The sequence below is a fragment of the Bombina bombina genome, chromosome 3 (assembly GCF_027579735.1).
Source record: "Bombina bombina isolate aBomBom1 chromosome 3, aBomBom1.pri, whole genome shotgun sequence".
Classification (NCBI taxonomy): Eukaryota; Metazoa; Chordata; class Amphibia; order Anura; family Bombinatoridae; genus Bombina; species Bombina bombina.
The window spans coordinates 232183578-232197709 of record NC_069501.1 but is presented as its reverse complement, the minus strand read 5'-3'; the positions used below and the strand labels follow the sequence as shown (position 1 = coordinate 232197709).

The 14132-nt window shown below is 38.3% G+C and overlaps 1 protein-coding gene across 1 annotated transcript in view; it reads right to left on the bottom strand.

Annotated features, from left to right (window-relative positions):
• The window catches only part of BLTP2 (bridge-like lipid transfer protein family member 2), a 258947-nt gene that overhangs the window by 131240 nt on the left and 113575 nt on the right, over positions 1–14132 (bottom strand). Inside the window, 5 exon segments of the mRNA XM_053706196.1 lie at positions 1556–1746; positions 1969–2189; positions 11591–11709; positions 13060–13262; positions 13828–14019. Of these exon segments, the coding sequence (XP_053562171.1) occupies positions 1556–1746; positions 1969–2189; positions 11591–11709; positions 13060–13262; positions 13828–14019 (926 nt within the window).

The window sequence follows — 14132 nt, the reverse complement described above, 5'->3', positions numbered from 1 at the left end:
GATTAACACCTATACCTTCATGCTCCTAATACAACCATATTTAGTACTGGAGGACAGCTAAAATAGGTTGAAACCCCTTTAAAAGTCTCAAGAGACTCCTCCACCCACTATATACTCTACCTCTTCTTGAATGAATATGTTCACATACAGTCAGTCAAGATAAGTTTGGGAAGTGAGGGCAGAGAAATGAAACTGGCCCTGCAATGTCTTTGAGAAATGAATATGCAACGCACATCATAATAGTAAAGTAAAAGAAGGCAAGGAACATAAACGTTAACCTTTACACTTATTTAATCCCTTAATAACCAGCAACGTACCCTGTATGTTGCTGGTCTTTCTTGTTTTTTTTGTTTGTGTAATTACTGGGTCATATTGGCAGCACTCCCAAAGATGTGTATATAAACTTTTTGCAAGGTGTGCTAAACCAAATTTTGTATTTCTATTAAAACATAATCAGAGAGACTGACCATCTCCCATTGGTTAAAGCACCCCACCTAAGCTCAGGTGTGCTCATGACAGTGTAATAGAGTTGTGAATATTAAGTCAGGGAGTCTCATTCTATTGTGAAGAGTAAAAGCAGGAATGATTCAGCCCACTGTGACAAAGGACTGTAGTGTTAGGACCAGTCTATATTGGGGCACCTTGTAGGTGGTGACTGGCTAAGCAAAATATGGCCATATTGTGTGACTAAGATCCCAATTTTATTTAAAAAGAATAGTTGTCTCTTGATGTTGTTTGCAGGCAATTTTTTGCAGCAGTTCAAAAAATATGTTGTGCTTTTGAAAATGGATGTGCGCCATATATATATATATATATGTGGTGTGTGTGTGTGTGAACAGTGTGTACATATGTATACACACATATACATGTCTAAAGATGTATATGTGTGGTATCTCAATGTTAAAGCCCATTGCCTGCCTGAGGACATCATATCTTTGAGCCCTTATAACTTGTTACTGCAATTTTTTTAAATAATTGTCATTATATAGTGTTTTTATGAGTGTAAGTGTACTTTGTAATGTATTTCTGATGTGTTTTGTGATATGCACGCAAACACTCGTAATCTGGCCCAAAATGTTTAATTATGCATACTAAAACAACTTTGCAATTACTTCTATTATTTATTTATCCTGCTTTTCCTGTGATTTAACTATGAAAACGTAGTGTTTCCTCTCCTCCCAGAGAGGCTGAAGTGCATTCCATGGAACCCTGACACTTCTACATGCTGTACAGTGATTGGCTGATATGTACAAAAGCTTATTTAATTCTGACTGTAATTGGTCACTACAAAGTAAGATAAACATCATTCAAGAGTATTTTCAAAGCGTGTGTACTGGGCCTGCAAAACAATGCATGTTTTAAATACTTTTAAAACATTTATTTTGCATGCAGATATTTTGCAATGCAGTGAATAATTTCTGATGCATAATTAGAAAAACAATTTAATGTCTCTTTAAGTTCTAGGATAGATGGAAGGGGCTAGGACAGCCAGCTTGATGTACCTAGCCCCTATATATATTGTGCCTATATTTAATGTAATTTAACCTTGGCTCACCTGGAGCTGTGGGAATAAGGCAGTATAAGACATCTGCTTATAATGCTGGCCAAGCTTCTTCTTGCCTGGCTTCAGGTTATTGAACAGTTTCCCTCGGCAGATAGGGCGAGTAACACTGCTCCATGTTGCCCAGAAATTCTGCATCCACCGTAGAGTGCTGCTATACAAAAGGATGCGGGGCTGGGAGACTTCTGTATAACAGAAAAAGTGCAATTATCAATAAATCTGTAGAACCCTGAAATAGCTTGACAAGTTTATATCCACAAACAAGTATATTTGTTTGTTAAACTTTGTCTAGTGTCTTTTATATTGTATTGTACTGTACTTTTATTTTGTACCCATGGACAGCGCTGCGGAATCTGTTGGCGCTTTATAAATAAAGAATAATAATATGGTACCCCCTAAAAACCTACCAGTATGAGACTGTGTCATATCCATCTTGATGGAGAGGTTAAGGTTCTCAGAGCGGAAGGCACGATATGAATCATGGGGCTGAATGGAAGAAAACTCAGTAACAAAGTCTGGGGAACGTAGTGCTACATTATGGTGATCATGGGGATTCCCGTGACACAGCCACTGCAGGTCAAATATCATACAAAGGTTGGGGAGGTGAAGAAAACAGCAGTCATCATACCTGCAGGAAGAAGCATTACTGAAAGTGTGCAGCTTGTTCAAGACAAAATAAAAACCTATTTACTAAACACAATCTCTGATCAGTCACGTGAATTTAAGTGAAGAATACTAGAACTAAACCAATTTTGTAAGTTCTAAGTTTTTTTTATATACACAGCACATATTTATATATCAATCATATTAAAGGGACAGTAAAGTCATAATTAGATATTCATGATTTAGACAGAGCATACAATTTAGAACAACTTTCACATTTACTCATGTTATTTAATTTGCTTCCTTCTCTTGTTATCATTTGCTGAAAGGTTTATCTAGGTAAGCTCAGGAGCAGCAAATAACCTAGATTCTAGCTGCATTGGCTCACCCATGTGTTCAGTTAGAAACCAACAGTGCATTGCTACTCCTTCAACAAATTATACCAAGAGAATGAAACAAATTAGATAAGAGAAGACAATTATAAAGTTATTTAAAATGGTATTCTCTATCTGAATCATGAAAGAATTTTTTTTTTTCGTTTAAACCCCTTAATGACCGAGGACGTACGCCATACGTCCTCAGAAAAAAGGCAGTTAACGCCTGAGGACGTGTGGCGTACGTCCTCGGTTTTGGAAAGCAGCTGGAAGCGATCCTCATCGCTTCCAGCTGCTTTCCGGTTATTGCAGGATGCCTCAATATCGAGGCATCCTGCAATAACAATTTGTGGCCCTCTCTACACCGGGACATCGATGGCCGCAATCGTTGGTGGGGTGGGAGCTGCAGTGGGAGGCGGGTGGGCGGCCATCGATGGTTTCTGATACACAGAGGGGGGCGGGATCGGGGGCGGGAGAGTCAGGGGCGTGCACAGACACGCGCGCGTGCACGGGGGATCGGCGGGCGGGCGCGTGCACGGGAGGGAGCGGGTGGGAACCGCTTACACTACAGAAATCATCATGTAGTAAGTGGGAGGAAGAGGGGGAATAAATGCCCCCAAAAAGTAATCTACGGGATCTGGGAGGGGGTGGGGGGTAGGGGTTGGTCGTGGGGAAGCTACACTACAGAAAAATTTTAAAAAAATAAATAAAAAAAGAGAAAAAAATATTGTTAACTGGGTACTGGGCAGACAGCTGCCAGTACCCAAGATGGGCCCCCAATAAGGCAGGGGGGGGTTAGAGAGCTGTTTTTGGGGGGGATCAGGGAGGTTTGGGGGCTAAGGGGGGATCCTACAAAGTAGCATATGTAAATATGCTAAAGATGTATTTTTTTATTTTTTTTTAAAAAACTTTTATTTTAGTACTGGCAGGACTTTCTGCCAGTACTTAAGATGGCGGGGACAATAGTGGGGTGGGGGAGGGAAGGGAGCTGTTTGGGAGATATCAGGGGGTCTGATGTGTCAGGTGGGAGGCTGATCTCTACACTAAAGCTAAAATTAACTCTGCAAGCTCCCTACAAACTACCTAATTAACCCCTTGACTGCTAGCCATAATACATGTGTGATGCGCAGCAGCACTTTGCGGCCTTCTAATTACCAAAAAGCAACGCCAAAGTCATATATGTCTGCTATTTCTGAACAAAGGGGATCCCAGAGAAGCATTTACAACTATTTGTGCCATAATTGCACATGCTGTATGTAAATAATTTCAGTGAGAAACCTAAAATTGTGAAAAATTTAGCGTTTTTTTTAATTTGATTGCATTTGGCGGTGAAATGGTGGCATGAAATATACCAAAATGGGCCTAGATCAATAATTGGGGTTGTCTACTACACTACACTGAAGCTAAAATTAACCCTAGAAGCTCCCTACATGCTCCCTAATTAACCCCTTCACTGCTGGGCATAATACACGTGTGGTGCGCAGTCGCATTTAGCAGCCTTCTAATTAGTAAAAAGCAAAACCAAAGCCATATATGTCTGCTATTTATGAACAAAGGGGATCCCAGAGAAGCATTTATACAACCATGTATGCTATAATTGCATAAGTTTTTTGTAAATAATTTCAGTGAGAAACCTAAAGTTTGTGAAAAAAAATTGTGAAAAAGTGAACTTTTTTTTTTATTTGATCGCATTTGGCGGTGAAATGGTGGCATGAAATATACCAAAATGGGCCTAGATCAATACATTGGGATGTCTTCTAAAAAAAAATATATACATGTCAGGGGATATTCAGGGATTCCTGAAAGATATCAGTGTTCTAATGTAACTAGCGCTAATTTTGAAAAAAAGTGGTTTGGAATAGCAAAGTGCTACTTGTATTTATGGCCCTATAACTTGCAAAAAAAAGCAAAGAACATGTAAACATTGGGTATTTCTAAACTCAGGACAAAATTTTTGAAACTATTTAGCATGGTTTTTGTTGGGTGGTTGTAGATGTATAACAGATTTTGGGGGTCAAAGTTAGAAAAAGTGTGTTTTTTTTCTATTTTTCCTCATATTTTATAAAAAAATTTATAGTAAATTATAAGATATGAGGAAAATAATGGTATATTTTGAAAGTCCATTTAATGGCGAGAAAAACGGTATATAATATGTGTGGGTACATTAAATGAGCAAGGGGAAAATTACAGCTAAACACAAACACAGCAGAAATGTAAAAATAGCCTTGGTCCCAAACGGACAGAAAATGGAAAAGTGCTGTGGTCATTAAGGGGTTAAGGGTCACTGAACTCAATTTTTTTTCTTTCGGGATTTAGATAGAGCATGTAATTTTAAGCAACGTTCTAATTTACTCCTATTATCAATTTTTCTTCGTTCTCTTGCTATCATTATTTGAAAAAGAAGGCATCTAAGCTTTTTTTTTGGTTAAGGACCCTGGACAGCACTTTTTTTTATTGGTGGATGAATTTATCCCCCAATCGGCAAGAACAACCCAGGTTGTTTACAAAAAATGGGCCGGCATCTAAACTTATATTCTTGCATTTGAAATAAAGATACCAAGAGAATGAAGAAAATTTGATAATAGGAGTAAATTAGAAAGTTGCTTAAAATTTCATGCTCTATCTTAATCATGAAAGAAAATATTTGGGTTCAGTGTCCCTTTAAAGAGACTAGAGCTTACAAAAACCCACACATGCAAAACTTTCCTCTTGCTAAAAAAACATAATTTACGTAAGAACTTACCTGATAAATTCATTTCTTTCATATTAGCAAGAGTCCATGAGCTAGTGACGTATGGGATATACATTCCTACCAGGAGGGGCAAAGTTTCCCAAACCTCAAAATGCCTATAAATACACCCCTCACCACACCCACAATTCAGTTTAACGAATAGCCAAGAAGTGGGGTGATAAAAAAGTGCGAAAGCATATAAAATAAGGAATTGGAATAATTGTGCTTTATACAAAATCATAACCACAACAAAAAAGGGCGGGCCTCATGGACTCTTGCTAATATGAAAGAAATGAATTTATCAGGTAAGTTCTTACATAAATTATGTTTTCTTTCATGTAATTAGCAAGAGTCCATGAGCTAGTGACGTATGGGATAATGACTACCCAAGATGTGGATCTTTCCACACAAGAGTCACTAGAGAGGGAGGGATAAAATAAAGACAGCCAATTCCTGCTGAAAACAATCCACACCCAAAATAAAGTTTAACGAAAAACATAAGCAGAAGATTCAAACTGAAACCGCTGCCTGAAGTACTTTTCTACCAAAAACTGCTTCAGAAGAAGAAAATACATCAAAATGGTAGAATTTAGTAAAAGTATGCAAAGAGGACCAAGTTGCTGCTTTGCAAATCTGGTCAACCGAAGCTTCATTCCTAAATGCCCAGGAAGTAGAAACTGACCTAGTAGAATGAGCTGTAATTCTCTGAGGCGGAGTTTTACCCGACTCAACATAGGCAAGATGAATTAAAGATTTCAACCAAGATGCCAAAGAAATGGCAGAAGCTTTCTGGCCTTTTCTAGAACCGGAAAAGATAACAAATAGACTAGAAGTCTTACGGAAAGATTTCGTAGCTTCAACATAATATTTCAAAGCTCTAACAACACCCAAAGAATGCAACGATTTCTCCTTAGAATTCTTAGGATTAGGACATAATGAGAGGAACCACAATTTCTCTACTAATGTTGTTGAATTCACAACTTTAGGAAAAAATGCAAAAGAAGTTCGCAACACCGCCTTATCCTGATGAAAAATCAGAAAAGGAGACTCACAAGAAAGAGCAGATAATTCAGAAACTCTTCTGGCAGAAGAGATGGCCAAAAGGAACAAAACTTTCCAAGAAAGTAATTTAATGTCCAATGAATGCATAGGTTCAAACGGAGGAGCTTGAAGAGCTCCCAGAACCAAATTCAAACTCCAAGGAGGAGAAATTGACTTAATGACAGGTTTTATACGAACCAAAGCTTGTACAAAACAATGAATATTAGGAAGAATAGCAATCTTTCTGTGAAAAAGAACAGAAAGAGCAGAGATTTGTCCTTTCAAAGAACTTGCGGACAAACCCTTATCTAGACCATCCTGAAGAAACTGTAAATTCTCGGTATTCTAAAAGAATGCCAAGAAAAATGATGAGAAAGACACCAAGAAATATAAGTCTTCCAGACTCTATAATATATCTCTCGAGATACAGATTTACGAGCCTGTAACATAGTATTAATCACAGAGTCAGAGAAACCTCTTTGACCAAGAATCAAGCGTTCAATCTCATACCTTTAAATTTAAGGATTTCAGATCCTGATGGAAAAAAGGACCTTGTGACAGAAGGTCTGGTCTTAACGGAAGAGTCCACGGTTGGCAAGAGGCCATCCGGACAAGATCCGCATACCAAAACCTGTGAGGCCATGCCGGAGCTACCAGCAGAACAAACGAGCATTCCTTCAGAATCTTGGAGATTACTCTTGGAAGAAGAACTAGAGGCGGAAAGATATAGGCAGGATGATACTTCCAAGGAAGTGATAATGCATCCACTGCCTCCGCCTGAGGATCCCGGGATCTGACAGATACCTGGGAAGTTTCTTGTTTAGATGGGACGCCATCAGATCTATTTCTGGAAGTTCCCACATTTGAACAATCTGAAGAAATACCTCTGGGTGAAGAGACCATTCGCTCGGATGCAACGTTTGGCGACTGAGATAATCCGCTTCCCAATTGTCTATACCTGGGATATGAACCGCAGAGATTAGACAGGAGCTGGATTCCGCCCAAACCAAAAATTCGAGATACTTCTTTCATAGCCAGAGGACTGTGAGTCCCTCCTTGATGATTGATGTATGCCACAGTTGTGACATTGTCTGTCTGAAAACAAATGAACGATTCTCTCTTCAGAAGAGGCCAAAACTGAAGAGCTCTGAAAATTGCACGGAGTTCCAAAATATTGATCGGTAATCTCACCTCCTGAGATTCCCAAACTCCTTGTGCCGTCAGAGATCCCCACACAGCTCCCCAACCTGTGAGACTTGCATCTGTTGAAATTACAGTCCAGGTCGGAAGCACAAAAGAAGCCCCCTGAATTAAACGATGGTGATCTGTCCACCATGTTAGAGAGTGTCGAACAAATCGGTTTTAAAGATATTGTCTGAGATATCTTCGTGTAATCCTTGCACCCTTGCTTCAGCATACAGAGCTGAAGAGGTCGCATGTGAAAACGAGCACAGGGGATCGCGTCCGATGCAGCAGTCATAAGACCTAGACTTTCCATGCATAAGGCTACCGAAGGAATGATTGTGACTGAAGGTTTCGACAAGTCTGCAATCAATTTTAGACGTCTCTTGTCTGTTAAAGACAGAGTCATGGACACTGAATCCATCTGGAAACCCAGAAAGGTTACCCTTGTCTGAGGAATCAAAGAACTTTTTGGTAAATTGATCCTCCAACCATGATCTTGAAGAAACAACACAAGTCGATTCGTATGAGATTCTGCTAAATGTAAAGACTGAGCAAGTACCAAGATATCGTCCAAATAAGGAAATACCACAATACCCTGTTCTCTGATTACAGACAGAAGGGCACCGAGAACTTTTGTAAAAATTCTTGGAGCTGTAGCTAAGCCAAACGGCAGAGCCACAAACTGGTAATGCTTGTCCAGAAAAGAGAATCTCAGGAACTGATAATGATCTGGATGAATCGGAATATGCAGATATGCATCCTGTAAATCTATTGTGGACATATAATTCCCTTGCTGAACAAAAGGCAAGATAGTCCTTACAGTTACCATCTTGAACGTTGGTATCCTTACATAACGATTCAATATTTTTAGATCCAGAACTGGTCTGAAGGAATTCTCCTTCTTTGGTACAATGAAGAGATTTGAATAAAACCCCATCCCCTGTTCCGGAACTGGAACTGGCATAATTACTCCAGTCAACTCTAGATCTGAAACACATTTCAGAAATGCTTGAGCTTTTACTGGATTTACTGGGACACGGGAAAGAAAAAATCTCTTTGCAGGAGGTCTCATCTTGAAACCAATTCTGTACCCTTCTGAAACAATGCTCTGAATCCAAAGATTGTGAACAGAATTGATCCAAATTTCCTTGAAAAAACGTAACCTGCCCCCTACCAGCTGAGCTGGAATGAGGGCCCGCACCTTCATGTGGACTTAGAAGCAGGCTTTGCCTTTCTAGCTGGCTTGGATTTATTCCAGACTGGAGATGGTTTCCAAACTGAAACTGCTCCTGAGGATGAAGGATCAGGCTTTTGTTCTTTGTTGAAACGAAAGGAACGAAAACGATTATTAGCCCTGTTTTTACCTTTAGATTTTTTATCCTGTGGTAAAAAAGTTCCTTTCCCACCAGTAACAGTTGAAATAATGGAATCCAACTGAGAACCAAATAATTTGTTACCCTGGAAAGAAATGGAAAGTAAAGTTGATTTAGAAGCCATATCAGCATTCAGGTTTTAAGCCATAAAGCTCTCCTAGCTAAAATAGCTAGAGACATAAACCTGACATCAACTCTGATAATATCAAAAATGGCATCACAGATAAAATTATTAGCATGCTGAAGAAGAATAATAATATCATGAGAATCACGATGTGTTACTTGTTGCGCTAAAGTTTCCAACCAAAAAGTTGAAGCTGCAGCAACATCAGCCAAAGATATAGCAGGTCTAAGAAGATTACCTGAACACAGATAAGCTTTTCTTAGAAAGGATTCAATTTTCCTATCTAGAGGATCCTTAAACGAAGTACCATCTGACGTAGGAATAGTAGTACGTTTAGCAAGGGTAGAAATAGCCCCATCAACTTTAGGGATCTTGTCCCAAAATTCTAATCTGTCAGACGGCACAGGATATAAATGCTTAAAACGTTTATAAGGAGTAAATGAATTACCCAATTTATCCCATTCTTTGGAAATTACTGCAGAAATAGCATTAGGAACAGGAAAAACTTCTGGAATAACCACAGGGGCTTTAAATACCTTATCCAAACGTTTAGAATTAGTATCAAGAGGACCAGAATCCTCTATTTCTAAAGCAATTAGTACTTCTTTAAGTAAAGAACGAATAAATTCCATTTTAAATAAATATGAAGATTTATCAGCATCAACCTCTGAGACAGAATCCTCTGAACCAGAGGAGTCATCAGAATCAGAATGATGATGTTCATTTAAAAATTCATCTGTAGGGAGAGAAGTTTTAAAAGATTTTTTACGTTTACTAGAAGGAGAAATAACAGACATAGCCTTCTTTATGGATTCAGAAACAAAATCTCTTATATTATCAGGAACATTCTGCACCTTAGATGTTGAAGGAACTGCAACAGGCAATGGTACTTTACTAAAGGAAATATTATCTGCTTTAACAAGTTTGTCATGACAATCAATACAAACAACAGCTGGAGGAATAGCTACCAAAAGTTTACAGCAGATACACTTAGCTTTGGTAGATTCAGCACTAGACAGCGATTTTCCTGTAGTATCTTCTGACTCAGATGCAACGTGGGACATCTTGCAATATGTAAGAGAAAAAACAACATATATATAAAGCAAAATTGATCAAATTCCTTAAATGACAGTTTCAGGAATGGGAAAAAATGCCAAAGAACAAGCTTCTAGCAACCAGAAGCAATGAAAAATGAGACTAAAATAATGTGGAGACAAAAGCGACGCCCATATTTTTTCGCGCCAAATAAGACGCCCACATTATTTGGCGCCTAAATGCTTTTGGCGCCAAAAATGACGCCACATCCGGAACGCCGACATTTTTGGCGCAAAATAACGTCAAAAAAATGACGCAACTTCCGGCGACACGTATGACGCCGGAAACGGAAATAGAATTTTTGCGCCAAAAGAGCCCGCGCCAAGAATGACGCAATAAAATGAAGCATTTTCAGCCCCCGCGAGCCTAACAGCCCACAGGGAAAAAAAGTCAAATTTTTAAGGTAAGAAAAATTATTGATTCAAATGCATTATACCAAATATGAAACTGACTGTCTGAAAATAAGGAAAGTTGAACATTCTGAGTCAAGGCAAATAAATGTTTGAATACATATATTAGAACTTTATAAATAAAGTGCCCAACCATAGCTTAGAGTGTCACAGAAAATAAGATTTACTTACCCCAGGACACTCATCTACATGTTTGTAGAAAGCCAAACCAGTACTGAAACGAGAATCAGCAGAGGTAATGGTATATATAAGAGTATATCGTCGATCTGAAAAGGGAGGTAAGAGATGAATCTCTACGACTGATAACAGAGAACCTATGAAATAGACCCCGTAGAAGGAGATCACTGCATTCAAATAGGCAATACTCTCCTCACATCCCTCTGACATTCACTGCACGCTGAGAGGAAAACCGGGCTCCAACTTGCTGCGGAGCGCATATCAACGTAGAATCTAGCACAAACTTACTTCACCACCTCCATCGGAGGCAAAGTTTGTAAAACTGAATTGTGGGTGTGGTGAGGGGTGTATTTATAGGCATTTTGAGGTTTGGGAAACTTTGCCCCTCCTGGTAGGAATGTATATCCCATACGTCACTAGCTCATGGACTCTTGCTAATTACATGAAAGAAACCCCTGTATTTCTGGGTTGTAATTATTATCCATAGGATATAGCCAGGAAGGTAAACAGCAGGAAATTACTCATTTGTGCATGGTGCAAGTGAAGTATTATATACCACATCCCAAAGTATAACTGACTTGAGCATCTCCGATATTTTGAAGGTTTGTAAAGAAACGTAAAGGTTCACAGTGAGAATGAGCAGCAGACCAGAAGCTAGTCATGGAATTAACACCAAAAGCAAGAGTCTCACTTATTTTACAGGAGAACTGTTTAGTTGGCGCCTGTACTGTCATTTAGGATGTACTCAGAATGATAGGCCTTAGAAAAGATTTTCTTTGTGGTTCAATTACAGAGCGTCTCAATTAAGTACCCCTAATATTCTAATGTGTTATACCACAGAATTTGTTTACAGAACTATTTTTGGCTCATGGTTTATTTTAATACTTGAGCTTATGGTTTTGATGAGATTGCATACTTGGAGGCAGTGCGGACATTTACATCCAGATCTCCTTTAAAAACAAACTGTCCGGGGTTCCAGGCAAACTTGAGTCGGTTCCACTCCCAGTGCATATTCTCTGTAGTGTTATATGGGTCCTGAAAAACACAACATTTATAAATTAGCATTTATTAGTCAGGAAAGTTAATTGATTTCATATTATGTTGAGTAACCAAAAGAAAATGAATCTGAATGATGCCTAAAACACTACATTTTTAAAAAATATATATTTTTATTTTCGTATATACTAATTTCTTTCTTTGCATCATCTAGTAACAATTGAGTACAAATAGATGGGGGGGAAACTGGTCCTCCTCTCTGATGGCAGATCCCATGCCATTAATTTCTTATAACTCTCATGATCTAATTTTTGTGCAAAGACAGAAATTAAACTGAACTTACTGAATGTTGATATTTTGCTTTTTCCCCTAAGTAGCACTCATCACTAAAGACCAACCTTTCATAGGGGCTGTAGAAAAACATAAAACCACACTTTTTCATGTGGTTATAAAATTCCTCCCCTTTCAATTAGGACAAGGAAGGAAGCTTGGTGAGTTAGGGAACTGAGCCTAGATATGGAAATTATGTTAGATATTAAGTTATCTTGGCTTAATCTAGTAGCACTCATGATTTACCACACAGTTGAGTATAAAGTGATTAAGCTGAAAATATATTTAAATACATTTATATATTTATTTAGATATCCCCCACATAAACAGAAAATTCTGTCTCAAATGTGGCCGCTTAACTGCAAGTTGTCATTAGCAGAGCTTATATATCTGAAGGAAAGAGAAGACCTTGAACCAGAAAGTCTGGACATAGAAGAAGAGCGCGCAATAAATCTACAGTCAACATCACCAGAAGTGGTAATCATGAGCATTTTAGCCCATAGCGCACAAACAAGGTGATAAGAGTCAATATTTCTAAACCATAGTTCTGATTGGAAAAAGGGGGAAACACAAACTAGGTTACCAAGCATAAAATTATTTTCAGGAGGTCATGATATCTTTTAACTGCCCCAAAACCAGACTAGGAACTAAAAAACTTTGTGACCGAGAGGATACCTAATCTCCTGGACAAGAGAAGGGAAAAACAAAAATGAATAAGGATTGTGGATGGAAGGGAAAAAGGGATGTGACAGAAAATATGGAAAAGGTAAAAGAAGAGAAAAAGACGAAAGGTGAGAATTTCAATGGGAGGGGATGAAGACATCAAGGAGGCAAGAGATAGGACAAGGGTACAAAAGTAGAGGAAAAGCATGCATGACAAGAAGAGGAGGAAATAATAGGGTACTAATTGTATAATTTATTACATCTCTTTTTATATACGGAGCTGTTTTTCACATATATTTGTTAATATCAAACTTTTATTCATTTTAGTGTTATTATCTACAATGTTCATATCGCTGCTAAATATACCACGACCCTCATTGCTGCCTTTGTGCTTACCTCAGTTGCTAGCTGGTGCAGATTAGCCTGTTCAATATCCATGCTGAAATGTCCGTGAAGGAGCAGTCGGCTTTTATCCCACCATGGCAATGGAGTGCTAGGATCCAAGGAAGGTTTTGTAAGGAGATCAACATACTGCCCCACTAGGGTCCAGGCTGGGTCCCAGCATGGACCCCATACAATTGTGTAAAGCTGGATATCAGCTAAAAAAAAATGTAATCACAGTTACTTAGCGAATGTAGTTTGGAAGATGCAAATGTAAATCAATATAGAATAATTTGTTATGGCCAAAACATTTTCTACAAACACATTTTAGGGTGACCTTATAAAGGCAGACCCCTAGAGTGTCATGTATGAAAAATAACTAATATTTATTTGGTATATTTACTTATTCAATATATAACATAAGTGTACAACTGCAACATTAAAAACTATATAGTGATGAAACAAACAATAATAATCAGGATTAATTGCTAAATACTATTGGTTATTTTTAAAGGGACATTCTAGTTTAAAAATAAACAGCCGTTTATGAAGGTTGGTGTATATGTTGATACAACATATCTGCCTTGATCACCGCCCATTACATTTTCTGAAAGGGAAATGCATTTAACTATGTTTTAAATATATTTGCAAGAGTTAAAGACACTGAGAGAATGTTATTTTTAGAGTAGACTATCTTTATAAGGCAAGGTAACAGGGAGGCACCTATTATCCAGTCTAGAAGACAAACAATTGCCTCTCATTATGTTACTTAAAATAACTTACAATGAAAATCATGGAAGAACTTAAGAGGTGGCATGTTTCTCTCCACACTGTAATCACCCCACGGAGCTCCCAACCGCAAAACCTGTTTCCTGCGGGCACTTGCTTGTCCACTTTGCTCGGCCCCAAGTAGTCTGCCAGAGAGATTCCAGTCTCGAATTTCAAACAGATAGCGAGGATAATCCCGTATTCGCACTATGCCAAGAAAAAAATTAACCATATTCTAACTGTCTAATCATTAAATATGAAAAACTGACTAAATAATTCATGTATTATGGTCACACAATTATAAATATTATAAAATTGCC